The 21,099-nt window shown below is 40.6% G+C and overlaps 1 protein-coding gene across 1 annotated transcript in view; it reads right to left on the minus strand.

The window, feature by feature from the left end:
- LOC124547608 (venom carboxylesterase-6-like) overlaps positions 1-21,099 on the minus strand; it is a gene marked incomplete at its 5' end in the record, with an annotated part of 214,939 nt that overhangs the window by 160,981 nt on the left and 32,859 nt on the right. Inside the window, one exon of the mRNA XM_047125118.1 lies at positions 6,674-6,823. Coding sequence (XP_046981074.1) covers positions 6,674-6,823 — 150 coding nt within the window. The remainder of the gene's footprint in view (positions 1-6,673; positions 6,824-21,099) is intronic.

The raw sequence follows: 21,099 nt of genomic DNA on the forward strand, positions 1-21,099 counted from the left end.
AGCGCGCTGATAATCCAACGTGGCTGCCACTTCCGGTATTTTTCCCAGCGGATCGCGCTTAGTTGAAACTATAGCGCGATCCTCCGAGCTCTAGCGGCGGCTGAGTGAACTACGTAGGAACTGGTGCTGTATGTAGCTGCAGCAGCTAAGCAAACACAGCCATGCACATACACCCACCCACCTCCCCAGGGGTCGGAACCCCTGCAACCCACAGACATATTGTAATTAATAAATAATAATTTAGAGATCTAAAAGATAAGAAATTAACGTCAAATTAGAGGTAGACTTAAAAAAACAAAAAAAAAATCTCACGAGATAGATAAGGATGCTTTGCAACTTTATAATGACCAATAAAATAAAAAAATTAAAAATGAAAGGTGAGAGATAAATAAAGAAATAGTAAAGAAAATGAATCCAAAACTCCCCCAGAGAGCATGCCAAGAGTGCCCCAGAGAGCATCCAAGAGTGACCCAGAGAGCATCCCAGAGTGCCCCAGAGAGCTAAAACACTAAGAAGAATCGCTTCTCGGCTTTTGGCAAGATCAATGTGTAGAAGTTTATATAAAATTAATAAATAAATATTCAAACTATAGCGCGATCCTCCGAGCTCTAGCGGCGGCCGAGCGAACTACGTAGGAACTGGCGCTGTATGTAGCTGCAGCAGCTAAGTAAACACAGCCATGCACATACACCCACCCACCTCTCCAGGGGTCGGAACCCCTGCAACCCACAGACATATTGTGATTAATAAATAATTAATTTAGAGATCTAAAAGATAAGAAATTAACATCAAATTAGAAGTAGACTTTAAAAAAAAAAAAAAAAATCTCACGAGATAGATAAGGATGCTTCGCAACTTTATAAAGACCAATAAAATAAAAAAATTAAAAATGAAAGGTGAGAGATAAATAAAGCAATAGTAAAGAAAATGAATCCAAAACTCTCCCAGAGAGCATGCCAGAGTGCCCCAGAGGGCATCCGAGAGTGACCCAGAGAGCATCCCAGAGTGCCCCAGAGAGCTAAAACACTAAGAAGAATCGCTTCTTGGCTTTTGGCAAGATCAATGTGTAGAAGTTTATATAAAATAAATAAATAAATATTCAAAAATATATAAATAAATATTCAAAAATATATTGGCGGGTGACCTTGAACGAGTTTCGCTCGGCCGCCGCTAGAGCTCGGCGGATCGCGCTATAGTTTCAACTAAGCGTGATCCGCTGGAAAAAATACAGCTTCCGGCCGCCATGTTGGATTATCAGCACAGTACTTCCTGCCGCGCCCAGTTAGGCGGTGCTTATCAGTGGGAACTTCCGCAGTACAGGCAGCTGCATGCTCATTCGACTCGAGGCAGCTGCACTGAGCACACAGCCATGCCATACGGGAGGAGATGATATGCAAGAAGATCAAGAATGCCTGTGTACAAGACTGTGGATACATTTAGTCTTACTCCTAACAATGTAGCACAAGAAGAGCTTCTGAATGGACCTATAACTTTTGTAGGAGCTAAGATTAATTTTTCTTGTACAACTACAGAGGTTGTAACTGGTAATAGTTGGTTAACTATTGCTATTGTAAGGGGCAGTGATAAGCTTCAGTTGGGTTTGGAGTCCTATTATGATAGAGACATTATTTGTTATCGTACCTGTTCAATTGGTGTTCAGGGCAATCGGAATTATGGTACAGCTGTTGTATTTACTGATAAGTCATTTTCTCTGATCTGTAGAATGGCAGTTTTTTTCCTGATAATGACATTCTCCTGAGTAGTCCCTTCCCAGAGATCTGAATGGGGAACAATTTTACCTCTGGAATATTTTACCCAAGAGGATGCCACCATCATTTAACCATACAGTAGAGTTTTGTGCCCTCAGGAAAGTTATGGCTGTAGTTTCCGTTTGGTTTCAGCTGTTCGCAGTACCAGCAGAGCAAGTCCGTTTTGGTTGATGTCACAAGGCCAGATCAGTCAATTATCCACATTGTTGCCCCTGCAACTACTGAAATGGCTGATGCCCCTGTTCAGAAACCACATGTTCGTCTGACCTCTCAATAGATACTACATTGTGGTTATACCTATGGTATGGCTATCTGTATCACGGAAGCATGCAGGCCTCCCCACTAATGGCAATGTCCACGTATCATGGGAGGGGGGATTTTAGTGTATTGTAATTTTTATTCATTTGCTCTATGGACTGGTAGACCTATGGGACTTTTGGGCAAGTAGCATTTTTATTAAGGGTACTCTTGTTGTGTCTTCTGAGATATAGGTGCTGATGCATTCTTGGTTGACTATTGGCAAAGAAAATTTGAATCAAGATTGAAAGGCTAGAAAGCAAGTTGATTTGATTTTTTATCGATCCAGTTGTATCGTACAGCACAAATTGTACAATTGATATTGCACAGATCAAAGAATAGTTACAATACTACATAGTATTAGCAAAATAGTAGGCAAATTAAAAATAGGTACCTATTACAATTAATTTTGTTACATATTCAGAAATTCTCTGACAGAATAGAAACAGTGCTTTATTAGAAATGCCTTTAGTTTAGCTTTAAATATTGGATGAGTAGCATTTTTTATTTTCTAGTATCTTGTTGCGTAGTATTACACCAATGTTAACTATGCTCCTCTGATAGGCAGTTGTTCTGTGTTATTTTTTATGTATATTAGAGTTCCCTTTGGTACTGTAGTTGTGTTAATTTTTGTTCTGTACCAGTTTGCCTGTTTTCAGGAGGTAGTCCCTAGTGAACAAGATAGTTTCATAAATGAATAAACTTGGAACATTTAGAACACACAGCTCAGTAAAATGGGATTTACAGGACTCCATCTTTTTAAGGCCACAAATTAGTCTTAGAGCTCTTTTTTCATTCTGAAAACCTTTACACTGTGAGCTGAGTGTATCCAGAAAACGATCCCATATCGGCCTAGTGAGTGGAACTGTGCATAGTATGCCTGCAGTACTGTTGTTTTGCTTGTTGTAGCCTTTAAAATTCTTAGGCCATAGCACACAGATGGTAGTTTTCTAGATAAGTTATTTATAAGTGTGATCCACTTTAAGTCTTGCTGAACCCATAGACCCAAAAATTTTGTGACACTTACATTTTCTAGGGGATAATTTTTTAATTGAGCTTGGATTGACATTTGATTAGTTGGAGGAATTAAATGAAAATCGACACACACAGTTTTTCAGTATTTATAATGAGTTTGTTTTTTGTGAACCACTCAGAAAGTCTTTTCATAGAACTTTCTGCTGTGGACTGCAAAGTTTCTGGACTGGATCCAGTGAGAAATATGCTGGTGTCTTCGGCAAACAGGATAGTTTTTGTGGGACTCATAAAGCAATGAGTTGTTTCTTGTTTTATTCATTTTGTTGAATTCATACTGCAGTGATGCTTTCTGACTGCGGTTTTTTAGGTATGAACACAATCAGCTATGTGCTACTCCTCTTACTCCTTGTCGTTCCAATTTTTCGGGCAGAATCTTATGGCCCAGGACATCGAAGGCTTTTGGTAGATCTAGAAAAATACCTGCGGCTAATTTACGTTGATCAAGGGATTTTGAAATGCAGTCTAAGAATTCGAAAATTGCTGTCTGCGTAGATTTAGACGTTCCAAAACCATGTGGTTGTACTGTAAGAGGTGCAAATTAAATTTATGAATCTTAAAAGCCTGTCATATAAGAGTTTTTCTAGAATTTTTTAAAAGGAACTTCACTGTGACAGAGGTCGGTAGTTTGATATTTTTCAGAAGAACCTTTTTTTAGCAGTGACGAAACTTGTGCTATTTTAAAAATATCTGGAAATACACCAGTTTTTAGAGAGGTTGAAAATTTTTGCCAAGTGGTTTGCTATGTGGTGAGTACATGCTTTTAATATGAAATCACGTACTTCATCAAGACCACTTGACATTTTATTGCTTAATAATTTAATTTTACTAATAATTTCATTGGGGGTTTGTTTCATAAACATACATAGAAGCAGTCGAGATCACTGACTTGCTGGAGAAACTTGGGACTGTGTACTTGAATGAGGTCTTCAGCTAGTGAAGTGAAGTATTCATTGAATTTTTCCACAACTGAATTTGGGTCTGGGACTTTTGAGCCTTCTTGTGTTAATGATACATTCTTCTTCTTTGGCACTGAACTACAAGTTTCTTTCTTTCTAACTCTCCACATGGATCTCATTTTGTTAGATGAGTTTATTATCAAATTGTCATTCCAATAGTTATAAACACAACATTGGGAGAGAATTAAAGATCAACAATATTCTGCAATATATATAACAGAACTGAAAACATTTCACAAGAAATGACATATTATAATAACTCTAGTTTATCTGCAGTATTATTAAAAGTAAGTTGTTAATGTATTGTATTTTGTAGTAGATTTCACAATCATTAACTAGCTGGTCAGCTGTACAAATATGAAGTGACATGGTAAGAACAAATATTAGTGTTGCCATAGAGAATTCAATAGTTCCTTTTTACTCCTTTTCTTGCTACTTTAATACACTGACAATCCAAAAATTAAATATTGTGCATGAAGTCATGTGGTTTATGCACTGCCACGTTATCCTGTTTCTATGCCCGAACAATTCAAAAAATCAATTATCAGTATTAAGTCTATGCTTAAATAGTCTAATTTAAGTACATTCCTATAGTGTATATGAGAATCGTGACTTTATAACATGTAAAACAGAGGCACATATCTGAAAATGTAATCAAACTGCATTGGAGAGTTGCGTTTAAATTGGAGCTAGTCCTGTGAAGTGGCAAAATGGGTGTACTCAGATAGTAATCACACTTTCTGCCTTCTATACGCTATGATATTACCTTAGAACTACACTGATTTTTGTTACTCATACTTCACACTGTATCTCTAAGAGGGTAGGAAAGCTGTATTATTCATTTTTCTTTCTAAGACCTTCCAGTATGCCTACAGTTCCTTAAATACTTCCTTACTTATAAGGACTGTATTTGTCAACATATGATGCTGAAACATGAATGGAAAATTGTAAAGTAAAATAACTGGAATTGAGACAAATATTTTGTGTGCTAAAAACAATTACTGACTTCTTTTTGGGATTTATACTCTGTATTGTGAGTAGAAATAATAACACCATTAATGAATTAATTGGTGATCATACTACCATTTTAATGATTCAAAACAGTCATGTTTGGAGACATAATTATGGGAATGGGTTCAAATTGCTTTTGACAATCACAAGGTTGTTTCCACAGATATTTCACAGAAACACTTCTATGCATTTCTTCCATTCATTATGTTTATGAATTAATTTCAAATTTTTGATCGCTAACAATGCTGATGGAAAAGTCAGTTTAAATATTTTTGTTGTTACTACTATGGTACTTTTCTACTTTAACTCATAATTTATATGCTTTGAAGCACATTAATACCTTTTGATTAGGTAGCGTGTCATCTATAACGACATAACTGTTTAGGAAGACGGGTGAAAATTTTCTAAATTTACTTGAACTGTACATTGTATGATAATTTTTTAATTTTCAAAATTCCCCAGGCAGTAGGCCTATGGGTTTTTCTTGAAAAATTTAATGTTTTGATCCTGCCTGAGTGAAAGTCTTTTGGAGGGGTCATGGCTCAGATCTACAACAGATTCATGCAGTGGCTCACTACTGAGTGTAGTTAATATTTGCTGCCTCATAACTTGGCATATAACAAGACTTTAATTGTTTTCCACCACCCACTAACCAATGGCAGCCAATGAGATTAGTCTTCCTCTGGATGTCACTGAAATAGTGTCAAATAGAAAGACTTACACTACATGGATGAACAACTGCAGTGAAATCTCACGGTCAACAATGCCACACTGCAATTTCTTAAAGAAAAGAAAATAGTACAAATTAATAATAGAGTCATTAAACCAGTTAATGGGTTGTTATTTACTCCATAATAGTATTTGTGTTTAGTAAAAAAACACTGAATTTAGCATGAAATAAAGAAGCACAGTATTAGACAAAAAAGTAGTAAGTGTAGTGAACTTCCTGGCAGATTAAAACTGAGTGCCAGACTGAGACTCAAACTCGGGACCTTTGCCTTTCGCGGGCAAGTGCTCTACCACTAAGCTACCCAAGCATGACTCACACCCTGTCCTCACAGCTTTACTTCTGCCAGTACCTCACCAACTACCTTTCAAACTTTACAGAAGCTCTCCTGCAAACTATGCAGGACTACCACTCCTGAAAGAAAGGATATTGCGGAGACATGGCTTAGCCACAGCCTAGGGGATGTGTCCAGAATGAGATTTTCACTCTGCAGTGGAGTGTGTGCTGATATGAAACTTCCTGGCAGATTAAAACTGTGTGCTGGACCGAGACTCGAACTCGGGACCTTTGCCTTCCGCGGGCAAGTGCTCTACCTCATTTTAGTAAGTGTAGTCTCTAACGTCCCATCAATTAAAAGGTAGGCCTAACACTGTCATACTTACATCCACTAAGTATATTTGTCAACTCCCTGGGGTAGGAGAGAATGAGTGATGGTTCATGATACATTGCTGTACAGTGTAGTTTTGTCATATATTTACATGTAATGGGGAAGATTTTTTTACAGATGTTACTGAAAGCCACCAACAGAGTCCAATAGCAATGTGAATATACACCACCTTGGTGTGTTGACAGTAATTTGATGCCTTGAATTATCTCACCTTTGGTGTGAAGATGTTGAGGTGCAGACAGTCCTCTTCACCAACCACAGGTGAGTCACTAGAGCTATGCACGAACACATACTGGATGCACGGACTACCATAATGCGTAGCATCCCAGACCCCTGGCCATGGTTTGGGCGGTTCAGGCTCCTGTAATGCAATTATGTCCCTTACTTGCCTGCTGCCTTTATAAAAGGACAGAATAAGTTTCTTTTTTTACATTCACATGTACTGGGTGTCCTGTGAAGCAAGGACATTCCAACTGTATTGTAAACAGTTCAAAATAATTTTTGACAAATAATAAAGAACAAAGGGAAAATCTTCTGTTCATTAGTTAATATGTGCAGCTTCTTTATCTTCTGAGACAGAAAAGCAATGATCAGAGTTAGAGGAGACTGTATGTCAAATTCGATGAAATTTGATGTTACCTGTTTTCCATTCCATAATGTATTTTAGATGCTTCTGAACAATATGGTATATCATACATCAAAAACAGGCTATTTTAAGACCTTCAAATAATATGTTTAAATTTGACAAGCAATTAACAATTTCCACCACCCCACGTACACTGATATAGTTAAACAATTCTATCTTGTGAACCACACAAGCTAGAAGGCTGTAAACTGCCTTTTTTGATGCCAATGCTATGCCTCAGAAGTGGCAATATGAATAAAAGAATCAATCCTTTGTTTGGGGGACTAGTTTGTTAGAAAATAATGTGCTAGTCAGCAATTTCAATAGTGTACTTGTGTATATTGTTCTTTTTTTATGTATATTAAATGACTAAGCACAAAAGAAATGCAAATTTGCGGTTAACAGACAAGATCTGAATTTGTGTCTGAAGTTGTAGGAAACGCTGTGCAAACAATGAAGGAAGTGTAAACAAACAGAATAATGCTTTTTGAAGTGGCCACACCAATACTGCTTGGAGTAATTATAAGCAAGCTATATTCTCTGGTAACCTAGATCCATTACACATAATAATTATCTTCCTTTGACATTAATGGAGCCAATCAAACCTATATTCAAAGATTTTACAGATCCAGAGGTACTACACAAATGTTTGCATGAGAAGACCCAAAACATGAACATCTCCTTCAGTAATGCTGTGTGGTGACATGTACCTAAAACTGTTATTGTTGGTCTCATCATTCTAAAGTTAGCAGTGTCTGATGGTGTAATAGCATTTGACAGGGGGAAGTATAAAAGAATGAACGTTCTGGAGAAGTTGGTGTGATGAGGACTGGACGTGCTTCATGTATGCCAAGCAGAGTTTGCTGCTCAGCAAATACAAATGAGGCAAGAAAGTAAAAAGAAGACAAGCATTGAGCGATTACAGCTCTGAAGAGAACACAGAATATGGGCCAGAACAATCTAGTGCATGAAAGAGTCAGAGCAGTATGTCAGTATAAAAGTTTAGAATTAAAAAACTTTTGACGTCAATACCTCGGAACTACTTTTCACTATAAATGACCATTATCTCAAAAAAGCACTGAAGATAAAAACATGAAATTTTCACAGCATATCAAGAGCAAGATTTAACACATATGGAACTAGAATAATAATAATATCCTATGTTGTTTAGTTCTTATGTTCATTTATTTACAATATTCTGCTATAAAAATAAGTGTATGAAAAAAAATATCTTGACAGGTCTCATACTACAATTTTTGCAATAATTCTACTTCAGTATATTAGTAAAAGTACATTAATTAAACATGAAAAACTGGACATTTGAGTCTTTAAATCTTTCTAAGATAATGGGTGACAAAGTTTGCTAATTTAACATTGCCAGCATACAACATAAATAATCTCTCATTAAATGGAAGCATGTACCATTTAATGGCTTCTGTTAGTTCTTAAGACCAGGAGCGTAAATATATATTAAATAAAAATATTGAAGTAAAAAATCAAAGAATGTAGCTGTAAAATGTGCTACTTGTGAGGCCAAAGTCTGTCAGCACAGAGCAGTCCAAGTAAGTCAGGGTCAAAATTCTTTGGCTGAGCAGCCTTCAGCTGAGTGAGGGTGACACTGCAGCAACCCCCCCCCCCCTCACCCCCCTCCGTCTGCCTGAAATTTTGGTTGTGGTGACGATGAATATGTAGTGTAGACACAGATATATGTTGGGTTGGAATATGATAATTTGGTTGTCAGTCGGCAAAGCCAGCGGATGTGAATATGGATGTGAAATAAAGTTTGTGGTAACAGAATGATCTGTAGCACCGCCAAGTTTTGGTTGCATGTAATGCACTTCTTGCTATAAAATCTAGAAGTCTGAAATCAATTTAGAAACCTGTATTGGACAAGGGGAACATCTCCAATGAGCCTTTTGGTCAATATTGTGTACACATATCATACATTAACCATGAAAACTGCATGAAGGGGAGGGGTTACCCATTCTTGACCTTCACTTTTAGGACACTGCCAGACTATTTCTGAGGAAAGTGTTGTACTGAACATTACCTCGGGTACTGTCGGTATTTGCTTGGAGAATGAGGTGAGTGGCGTTCAGTTCCTGATTGTCAGACTGTGTAATTCCAGTCAACAGGTCGTGGTCTAGTGGTTATTGCCGTTGCTTCTGGATTGTGGGAGCTTGTGCTTGATTTCCAATTGACTAAGAGATTTTATTTGCTAGGTGACTGGATGTTTGTGCTGTCCTAAGCATTTCATAATATCATTTTCAACGATGTGCAAATTGCTGAAGTGGAGTCAAATACAAGGAATAGTTACCGAGAGTCATTAATAAGAGCATACCGTAACACAACATTAGAAAAAAATGACAAGCAGCAGATTTCTCACCATTTTGCATACTGCCACTCAGCTGATCTGGGTTTAGACTAGAAAATAAAATGATGTTGCAAAAATACACAAATCAAAATTCACATTTGTGCAAAATATGAGAAGTTTGTGCTAAATTATGTGAGTAGAAAATCTTATAAATTATACTATTAATGAGAATTTTAAAAGTGAAATATGTGTACACTGAATTGAAGCTAACACGAATATGCTAAACAAAAATTTTAATATTTTTTAAAATTACCTTTAAAATTAAATTTAGTAATATTAAATTTAAAATAGATCCACACATTCCATATAAAATCTACACCATAGTAAACTGTCAGTATTGATTTCCATAGTTTGCATGATACTATATCATATCACATTAGAATATATCGCTTTTTATGTGTACTCCACATACTGAATGCCTGAGTTTCAAAATAAAAGTCATTGTGAGATGGCACTTGAAAATTACTCAGCCGACAAGTTTATTAACACTTTCCATAGTTAAGGTCATTTCTGAATTGTGTTACTCATATTGTTCATGCAACTAAATAAGCACTCAGAGTAAACTGTGTGCAGGAGTGTAGTAGTGGTATATTCCGTAACTAAATCTATAAGACTAAATCCATAATAGGAAACCAATCACTCATCTCATTAACATAAATGAACCGTACCATCTCTGTGAAATCCATTCCATTGCATCTACTGTCAACACCTACTCAAATTATGCCCATTCCAGTAAAAGATCAGGTAAATCTGTAGATGTGGCAGAATGTTTCTGTAGTTTTAGGACAAATAAATTAAATACTCCTAACTTATCTAAATCCCCTAGCATCCCATTTAAATTTATAAGGAAGTTATCTAAGAATTAGCAGATCATGAGCTTAATAAGGTTTCTATGTTGCAATGAATCCTGCATTACACTTCCACAAAATGTGAACTTACAGTCTTGAAATTCTGGAGGTACTTTATTGAGAAAAAAAATGTAATTTGGACCAGGTTTCAGTTTAAAGTCCTTGTATGTATGAGTTCACACAAATTTACATGCAAATGCACTTGAGATCTTAATTTGACTTTCCAAAAGACAAACACAATTTGTTAACAAGAAACATGAAATATTTCATAAAAGACAATACTGATAAAAACTGTAAACAGTTTAAATTTTCTAGTGTACTAAGAGCTACTGGACTTTTACCTATTGCTAGCACAGATGCAAAAGAATTCCAGTTTACATGTTGCGAACTTACTGACCCTCCCAATGATGTATCAGGGGTCCCATATCACTCCAACTGCACATGCCCCACACCATTACAGAGCCTCCACCAGCTTGAACAGTCCCCTACTGACAAAGAGTGTTCATGGATTCATGATGCTGCCTCCATACCTGTACACGTCCATCCACACAACACAATTTGAAATGAAACTCGTCTGACCAGGCAACAAGTTTCCAGTCATCAACAGTCCAATGTCAGTGTTGACGGGTCCTGATGAGGCATAAAGCTTTGTGTCATGCATCAGGCATACATGAGTGGGCCTTAGGCTTGGAAAGCCCATATCAATGATGTTTCATTGAATGGTTCACATGCTGACACTTGTTGAGGGCCCAGCATTAAAATATGCAGCAATTTACAGAGAGATTGTACTTCTATCACATTGAATGATTCTTTTTAGTCATCATTGGTCCCATTCTTGCAGGGTCTTTTCCCAGTCACAGTGATGTCAGAGATTTGATGTTTTACAAGATTTCTGTTATTCAAGGTACACTCCTGAATTGGTCATATGGGAAAATCCCCACTTCATCACTACCTCAGAGATGCTGTGTCCCATTGCTCATGCGCCGACTATAACATCACGGGGAAACTTAAATCTTGATAACCTGCCATTGTAGCAGCAGTAACTGATCTAATAACTGTGCCAGACACTTGTTGTCGTATATAGCCATTGCTGACTGCAGCACCATACTCTGTCTGTTTATATATCTCTGTATTTGAATACACATTCCTATACCAGTTCCCATGTCATTTCAGTGCATATCTCTCACACTACATCCTATTAGCAGACACAGCATTAAAGGGTGCATGTACATTTTCCACTAATGCACTATTTTTGCATATATTAATAGAGTTTCGTTTTAAGTAATGTTAGTAACTCATCTATCATAATTGAATACCACTCGTCTGATTTTATTTTCGATAAAATATTATCAGTAATTATTTTCACATTGCACCCTCCATATCATAACTTCCATAATTTGCATCAACAATGAAACATAATTTGGTCAGAGAAAGGCATTCTAAGTCTATACACAGTTCTTTTAATATGGAAAACTTTCCTGTAACAATATTTTCCTTCGATATTGTGTAGATGGCACACTTTCCTCTGCATTTTTACTGACTTTCCCACGCATTTTTATGGGACACAACCATGAATTTGACCAAATATGGTGCCTCTGTGACTCTGAAATGTATCTAGGAAAGATGAGATCTCTTTTTAGACGATAAACTTCTTTATTATTTTACAACCACATATGATAAATTGTAGATAGTCATAGGATTCGTCCTTTAATGAATTTAGATCCCCCCCCCCCCCCCAAAGGGGGTGCGGGGGCTGGCAGCAGCTTAATATGCCACACTACAGTCTACAGAAGAGTTAAAAAAACATAATGAGAAAATAACAAACAATAAATAACAGGTGATGAAACAGTGACTTTTAAAAAAAAACAGTGAAATGGCAGAATGTTGTAGAAGTTAAACTATAAAAACACAGAGTTCGTGATGCACAATTTAAAAAATGCTGTGGTAGTCTGGATTCTGTACACAAGAGGCAAAAAACACATTTAAAAAGGGGACGCACAGCACTGAATACTCACTCAAATACTGCACTATAGAGTAGACATGAAGATAACACACCACAGGCTAAGGCAGATGTGGGGAAGGGGAAAGACCCGGACAGATGAGAGATGAAGGGAAAAAGGGGGGGAGGAGAGGAAAAGCAAGAAGGGGTTGGAGCTGATGCAGGAAGAGGACACATAAAAAGGGCGGGGGGCAGGTTGGATACGAGAAGGAGTGGGGAAGGTAGAGGAGGGGAAAGCAAAAGGACTTGGGGGAGAGAACGGAGCCAAAGAGAGGGTAGGTGGGCAAAAACCAGTGGGGAGGGGGGAGGGGGGAGAGGAAGCCCGGCCCAGGAGAGGGACAGAGGTAGGGAAGGGTAGGTGAGGATCAGAGTTGATAGGAGGGATAAATGGAGGGGGAGAGGGCATCATCCAGGAGGGGGAGTTGACGGAAGCCACCTTTGGAAAGGAGATGAAGGCCGTAGAGGTGGAGGGTAGGGGGGACACAATGGTGAAGGCACAACAGCAGGCAGGGGTTGGAGAGGAGAGCATCAAGTTTACAGGAGGTGTAGCGGATTCTGATATGTTCGAGGAAAAGGAGCAGGTGGGGGAATGAAATCATGTCATAGAGGATATGCGTGGGGGACAGCAGGCATATATGGAAGGCGAGCAGAGTGCATGGTGCTTGAGGATCTGGAGGGACTTATTGAATCTGGGGGGTGGGGGCATATATCCAGGCGGAACTGGTATAACAGAGGATGGGATGGATCAAGGATTTGTAGGTGTGGAGGATGGAAGAGGGGCTCAACCCCCATGTCCGGCCAGAGAGAAGTTTAAGTAGATGAAGGCGGTTGTGGGCTTTGGATTGGATAGAGCGGAGATAAGAGATGCAGTTGAGTTGACAGTCAATGGTGAGTCCAAGGTAGGTGAGGGTGGGGGAGAGGTGGACAGAATGGGCGCAGATGGTAAGGGAAAAATCAAGGGCCCAGAAGGAGCCAGTGGTGAGACCTATGATGATTGCCTGGGTCTTGGAAGGATTGATTTTTAGGAGCCACTGGTTACAACATGTGACAAAAAGGTTAAGGTGCTGGAACCGTGGAAGGGTAGGAGCAAGGGCAAAGAAGGTGGTGTCGTGGGCATACTGCAGGACATGAACTGGAGGGGGGTTTGGGGCATATCTGCTGTGTACAGGAGATAGAGGAGAGGGGAGAGGACAGAGCCCTAGGGCGCACCTGCAGAGGGGTAGAAGGTGCAGGAGTCACTGTTATGCATGGTAACGCAGGAGGGGCGACGAGAGAGGAAGGAGGCAATCAGATGGACATAGTTTTAGGAAGGGCGTAGATCTGGAGTTTAAACAGGAGACTGGGATACCATATACGGTTGTAGACCTTTTTGATGTCTAGGGAGACAGACATGGTGGAGCAACGAGAGTTAAGCTGGAGGGTGAGGAGATGGGTGAATCATAATAGTTGGTCATCAGCAGAGAAGGAGGTCGAAAGCCACACTGGGTATTGGGGAGGAAGTGGTGTCAGTGGAGGTGGTGATGGATGTGCCAGGCAAGGATGGATTCCAAGAGCTTGAGACATATAGGACGATAGGAAGAGGCATCAGATGGAGGCATATTAGGTTTTCGGCAACATCAGGATATGGGAAGTTTTCCACAGGTCGGGGTAGGAGCCCATGGCAACAATTACATTGTAGAGGGCGACAAGGACTGCAAGGAAGGAAGGAGGGCAGTGTTTGAGATGGTGGTAGGTAATGGAGTCCTGATAAGGGCAGTGTTGTGTTTAGTGAGGAGTGTGAGGCTGACGTCTTGCGTAGTGATGGGAGTATTATGTTCTGATAGTGGTCTGTGGCCCAACTACTGAAAGCTAGGAGCAAGGGGAGGAGTGGAGGTATCCATATGTTCGATGACATCAGGGAAGAGGGAATAATCAAACTGGGGATCATGTGGAATGGAAAAGACATCGGATAGGTGGGAGGCAAAGTGGTTGGCCTTACTAAGGTTGTCAGGAAAGGGACAGTCATCAAGTAGGAGAGGATACGGTAGGGAAGAGCGGTTCCAGTAAGGCGGTGGAAAGCAGGCCAATACTTGGAAGAGATTATTGGGAGTGTGGCGTTGAGTTGTGTGCATGTCTGTCGCCAGGCACTGCGTTTCTTCGTAGTAAGCATGTTGCAGATGTGTCATTGTAATTGCCAATGACAGGTGATTGTGTCCCGATCACGAGTGTGGAGGAAGGATCAGTACAGGCAACAGGATTCATGAAGGAGAAGGATGTCCTGTGGGGGCAGGGCTGGGTGGTGAGGGCTGATGGTTTTGGTAGGATATGGGTGACTACAGCATCAGTCAAAGTTGGCGGTAGATTGGAGTGTAGCGTTGTGGCGTTCGACCTGGGTGTGTGTGAAGTCCCGATAGGCACGCTAGTTGGCGTGGGAGTAATCGTGGACAAGCTTAGGAGGAATCTCAGGGTGAGGAATGGGGCGAGGATGGCGACTATCAGAGATAGTGAGGAGGACAGGGGCATGGCCGCTTCCAATTAGGTCAAGGACTTACGTGATGATGCGCCCAAGGAGGTTGGGAGAGGCTAGGATCACATCTAGAGTGGTGTTGGATTCAGGTCGGGTGTGTTGAGGGAGGGCGATCAGGTCTCTCTGAAGGGTGGTGATAAACCAATGCCACCAAATGAGATTGGCAGGAGCACGGCTGTGGCAATCACATAGGTGGAGAAAGTGTGGTCAATGTGGCCCAGGAAATCGTATGGGATGGGGGTATGAGGGTGGATGTAGAAGGTGGCACAGATTACAGTAAGGGTGGGGATGCAGAGGTTGAGGGTGAGATGCTCAGCAGTATTGTTGAGGAGAGATTTAAGGTGGCTGATAGCAACCCCACCACATGCTATGGGTTATCAGTGTGGTGGAGGGTGTAAGGGACTGTGGAGACAGAGAGATGGGGTTGGAGGAAGGTTTCATTTAGGATGAAGGCATCCGTGTGGTATCGATTGAGGGTGTGGAGGAAGAGGAGTTTGTGGGTGGTCAGGGAGCAGATACTATGGTGGAGGACACTGTAAAGATGTCGTGGCATGGTAGGGGATATTTAGACAAGGGTGGTGAGGGGGGGGGTGAAGGTGAGAGTCATAGGACTTAAGAAAACATAATATTTTTGAAGTCGTTAACGAATGCTTCAGATTAGTTTACATTCAATTCTTTTAATTTGTGTCTTCTGTCTGCATGAGTAATTGCTGGTGTATGTTGAGTAGCGAATCAGCCATATTAACGATATGTAGGGGAAGGTTGGGCAAAGCAGGGTAGCAGGGCAGAACTTGGTATAGATCTTATCTCCGCGGTAAGTGGTGCAATGTGTCGGAATCTTTCAGGATAATGATGTCACGGGGCTATCCACTACCACACGACGGTTTGCCGCCATTCCTTGCGCGTGTCTGTATTATTCTGGCCACTGCCTAGTATTCTGTCATTGTTTTGCAACTGATCAGCATTCCTTCATCTCGAGTAAGTGGAAATGATATGCATTTAGATAAAATTTTGTATTATTATTTCGAAGTGTGCTCTATGAGCTTCTTATTCCATTGCTTAAAATATTTGAATTATGTGTGTTGTCAAGACCTCATAACTAAGAATGTGCTTTTGGGGCAAAATGGGTGAGGCATAATTGGGTAGTATCTCGCTCTGCCGCACTTCGTATTTGATTATATTTTATTTATTCTTATGGATTCCTTTTCCGGTTCTATATTTCAGAATGGTAAGATCATATGAAAGAAAGATGGAAAGGCACCAATGGAGCAGTGTATCCATGGATGAAGCAGTCCAGGCTGTTGTGAATGTCTCTGTGGGATGAAAAAGGACAGCTACTTAGTATCACGTGTCCCATACAACTTTAGAGCATCATCTACATCTACATCCATACTCCGCAAGCTACCTGACGGTGTGTGGCGGAGGGTACCCTGAGTACCTCTATCGGTTCTCCCTTCTATTCCAGTCTCGTATTGTTCGTGGAAAGAAGGATTGTCGGTATGCTTCTGTGTGGGCTCTAATCTCTCTGATTTTATCCTCAGGGTCTCTTCGCGAGATATACGTAGGAGGGAGCAATATATTGCTTGACTCTTCGGTGAAGGTATGTTCTCGAAACTTTAACTAAAGCCCGTACCGAGCTACTGAGCGTCTCTCCTGCAGAGTCTTCCACTGGAGTTTACCTATCATCTCCGTAACGCATTCGCGATTACTAAATGATCCTGTAACGAAGCGCGCTGCTCTCCGTTGGATCTTCTCTATCTCTTCTATCAACCCTATTTGGTACGGATCCCACACTGGTGAGCAGTATTCAAGCAGTGGGCGAACAAGCGTACTGTAACCTACTTCCTTTGTTTTCGGATTGCATTTCCTTAGGATTCTTCCAATGAATCTCAGTCTGGCATCTGCTTTACCGACGATCAAATTTATATGATCATTCCATTTTAAATCACTCCTAACGCGTACTCTCAGATAATTTATAGAATTAACTGCTTCCAGTTGCTGACCTGCTATTTTGTAGCTAAATGATGAGGGATCTATCTTTCTATGTATTCGCAGCACATTACACTTGTCTACATTGAGATTCAATTGCCATTCCCTGCACCATGCGTCAATTCGCTACAGATTCTCCTGCATTTCAGTACAATTTTCCATTGCTACAACCTCTCGATACACCACAGCATCATCTGCAAAAAGCCTCAGTGAACTTCCGATGTCATCCACAAGGTCATTTATGTATATTGTGAATAGCAACGGTCCTATTACACTCCCCTGCGGCACACCTGAAATCACTCTTACTTCGGAAGACTTCTCTCCATTGAGAATAACATGCTGCGTTCTGTTATCTAGGAACTCTTCAATCCAATCACACAATTGGTCTGATAGTCCATATGCTCTTACATTGTTAATTAAACGACTGTGGGGAACTGTATCGAGCATGTTCAGGAAAGAAAGGAGAATCTGAAGTACAAAGTTCATTAAAATTGGACGTTTTGTAAGTATTTTTAATGAGGAGCAGGAAGAAGAACAGTATCTCCCGAAAACGGAAACTCAGCTATTTGGACTTACTCTTGAGTTGCGTGAACCTGCATTCCAGTAAACCGAGCGTAATAACCTCCCTCAAGCATTTCACGGTGGAAAAGTAGGTATAGATTGGGCAAGAGGATATATGTCAACACATCCTAATTTAAGATTAAAAAGACCTGAAGCTACATCAGTAGCTCGTGCAGTGGGGTTCAACAAGGTGGCAGTATAACAGTTTTATGACGTTCATTGCCAGGTAGTAGACACTCCCAAACTCACCGGTGAAAGGACATTTCTACAGTGACGAAACGGCACCAACTGTGAATCCCAAACGCCATTCAAAACTAATAGCAGAGGGCGGACGTCGGCACTTCGGAACGATAACATCAGCTGAGAGGTGAGAAATGGCGTCAGCTGAAATTTATGCCTCTGCTGGTGGAACATGTGTCCTGTACACGCTTGTCTTGCCAAGAAAACGGATTCCGAAGTGGAATTTCTCCTGGCACTTCTGTTGAAGTCTACGAAACAGGGTGGGTGACTTACGAACTTTTTGTAGTGTGGATCAAAAAGTCTATTTCGTTCACAGAAGCGACAAAAGAAAGATCGGTGTTGCTTCTTCTGGTCGGGCACTCGACGCACACAAAAGGATTGACCCTGATTGACCTAGCCCGGGAAAATGGAGTGATTCGGTTGTTTTTTCCAACTCATTGTTCTCGTAGACTGCAGCCATTGGACGTATCATTTATGAAACCATTGAGCATATTAGGTGGGCGAAGTACGAAAATGGCTGAGATCTAATCCTGGAAGAGTTGTGACTTTATTTCAGATGGCTTGTCTGTTTAGTGCAGCCTATATGCAAGCTGCAACAATGATCACTGCTATGAATGGATTCTGACGAACTGGAATTTGACCTCTCAATAGGAATGTTTTCAGTGATGGAAATTTTCTTCCATTTGCATCGACAGATATTCACCAATCCAGTTTGACTGAAGAACCACTTTTAGCCTCAACTAGCAAGGACCTTCAGACTTTATCATGTGATGAGAACATCAGAGACTCACCACCCTGCAGTAGTTTCCAGTGTGCAAGATGAGAAAACATATTACCTGTTTCTACAGTTGTGCAGAGTACAAAACGAATTTCAAGTAAACGAGATCTACATCTACATCATACTCCGCAAGCCACCTAATAGTGTGTGGCGGAGGGTACTTTCGGTGCTACTATCTGATCCCTCCAACTCTGTTCCACTCGCGAATAGTGCGGGGGAAGAATGATTGTCGGTAAGCCTCTGTATTGGCTCTAATTTCTCGAATTATCTCCTCGTGGTCAATACTCGAGATGTATGTGACGGGAAGTAATACGTTTTCCGACTCCTCCCGAAAAGTGCTGTCCCGAAATTACAATAATAGCTCTCACCGTGATGCACAACGCCTCTCTTGTAACGTCTGCCAGTGGAGTTTGTTTAGCATCTCCGTAACGCTCTCTCGCCAGCTAAACGATCCCGTGATGAAACGCGCCGCTCTTCGTTGGATCTTCTCTACTTTAGTATAGACAACTGCATCATCTGTGAATAGCCTTAAAGAACATCCGACGCTTTCTAATAGATCATTTATATATATGCAAACAGCAACGGTCCTATCACATTTACCTGTGGTACTCCGGATGTTACCTTTACGTTTGTCGATTTTGTTTCGTTAAGAGCGAAGTGTTGAGTTCTGTCTGCAAGAAGTCGTGAATCGAGTCGCAAATCTGCCCAGATACGCAATAAACTCGTTTTTTTTCCACTAAACGGCAGTGCGGGACGGTGTCAATTGCCTTCCTGAAGTCAAGCAACACGGTATCATCTTGAGCGCTGTTGCCTTCGTGGAGTTACAGAGCGAGCTGTTTCGCAGGATCTCTGTTTGCGGAATCCATGTTTATTTTTATAGAGGAGATGTTCATTTTCTAAAAACATCATAATTCTTGAGCATAAAACATGTTCCATAATTCTACAATAGACTGACGTCAACGATATAGGCCTATAATTGTGTAGATCTGTCTTACGGTCATTCTTAAAGACGGGAATGACCTGCGCTTTTTTCCAGTCGTTAGGTACCTTTCGTTGCTCAAGCGATCTATGATAAATTACTGCGAGAAGCGGAGCAAGTCCTTTCACATTATCTTTATAGAATCTTATAGGTATCTCATGTGGTCCTGACGCCTTTCCACTACTAACCGTTTGTAGCTGCCTTTCGATTCCGCGATCGGTTATCTCAGTATCTGCAATTTCGACGTCGTAATCTTCCGTGGTGGAACAACTTCGGAAGACCGAATTCAGTATTTCGGCCTTTTCTCAGTTATCTTCCGTTTCGATGCCGGTGTGGTCGCTGAGAGAATGAATAGATGATTTTGACCCACTTACTGACTTTACATACGACCAAAATCTCTTAGGGTTTTTACTCAGGTCGGTTTGACAACGTCTTAATTTCAAAATCATTGAACGCTTCTGTCATTGCTCTCTTAAGCTCATTTTCGCTTCGTTCATCTTTTGTTTGTCAGCTAGATTTTTACTTCTCTTGAATCTGAGATGAAGTGCTCTTTGTTTACGTAGCGCTTTTCTAACATGGCTATTAAACCATGGTGGATCTTTTCCATTCCTTAAAACCTTACTCGGAACATACTTGTCTAGGGCATATTGAACGATACCTTTGAATTTTCTCCATTTGTTTTCCACATCTTCATCCTCATCACCGAATATTTGATGCTGACTGCTGAGGTATTCTGAAATTTGTATCCTGTCACTCTTGCTGATCAAATATATCTTCCTACCGTTCTTAACATTCCTTGTAGGACCCGTCGTCATGGAAGCTGTCGTTAACTGATTCGGTAAGTTCAGGTTTGTTTGTTGGCAGGAGGGCTAAGACGCTACCCTCTCGAGTTGGTTCTCTAACTACCTGCTCAAAGTAATTTTCGGACAAGACATCAGGACAGGTCGAATCACAATCTTACCCCATACAAGCTGGAGTTACGAGATGCTCAGAATGGGAAGCAATCGAAGAAAAGAGTCAAACGTTGCTTGGATTTACCACAAAGATGTCTCAGATTTGCAGAAAGAAAAACAAAATCCTCTTCTAAGCGTGGCAAAAGCAGCGAGAAGATCGGTTCCGCTCTCCCTACAGGCTTTAAATCATGTGGTAATGAAGAAGACGATTGTCTCTATTGCCATGATTTCTTTGTTTATGTTTCGTTGTAAACAATGTCTAGTGCGGCGGGTAGTACCAACCCAACACAAGAAGTGAAACGGAGGAAGAAAAGTGTGCTACACACCCAGGCCCGTGAATTCGTGTGCTCTGTAAGGGATTACTTTGAGAAAGAAAAGGACAAAGGTGGGCCCTTAATTCCTGTTGTTCAGGTTGTGAAGAGAACTGCAGCAGCATTGAAAATAAGTAAGAACACTGTTGTAAAGATAGGGAAAGAACAGTATAGTGTAGATTGTGACGAGAGTGGCACAACAAAGCTGCACACACCAGGAAAGAAGCGACCGAGAAGTAAGCAGGTGACAGCTTTGGACGATTTTCAGAAAGACGCTATTCGTCGTCATATATACAGGTATTATAAGAGAAGGGAACATCCCACTCTATCTAAATTACTGGTGTCGCTTCAGAAAGACGATCTTTTTAAAGGGAGGAAATTTTCATTGCGTACAGTGTTGAAAGACATAGGCTTCAGCTATTCACTGTTTAACGGACGCAAAATATTATGGAAAGGACAGATGTAGTTGCATGG

Source organism: Schistocerca americana, chromosome 1 (genome assembly GCF_021461395.2).
Source record: "Schistocerca americana isolate TAMUIC-IGC-003095 chromosome 1, iqSchAmer2.1, whole genome shotgun sequence".
Lineage (NCBI taxonomy): Eukaryota > Metazoa > Arthropoda > Insecta > Orthoptera > Acrididae > Schistocerca > Schistocerca americana.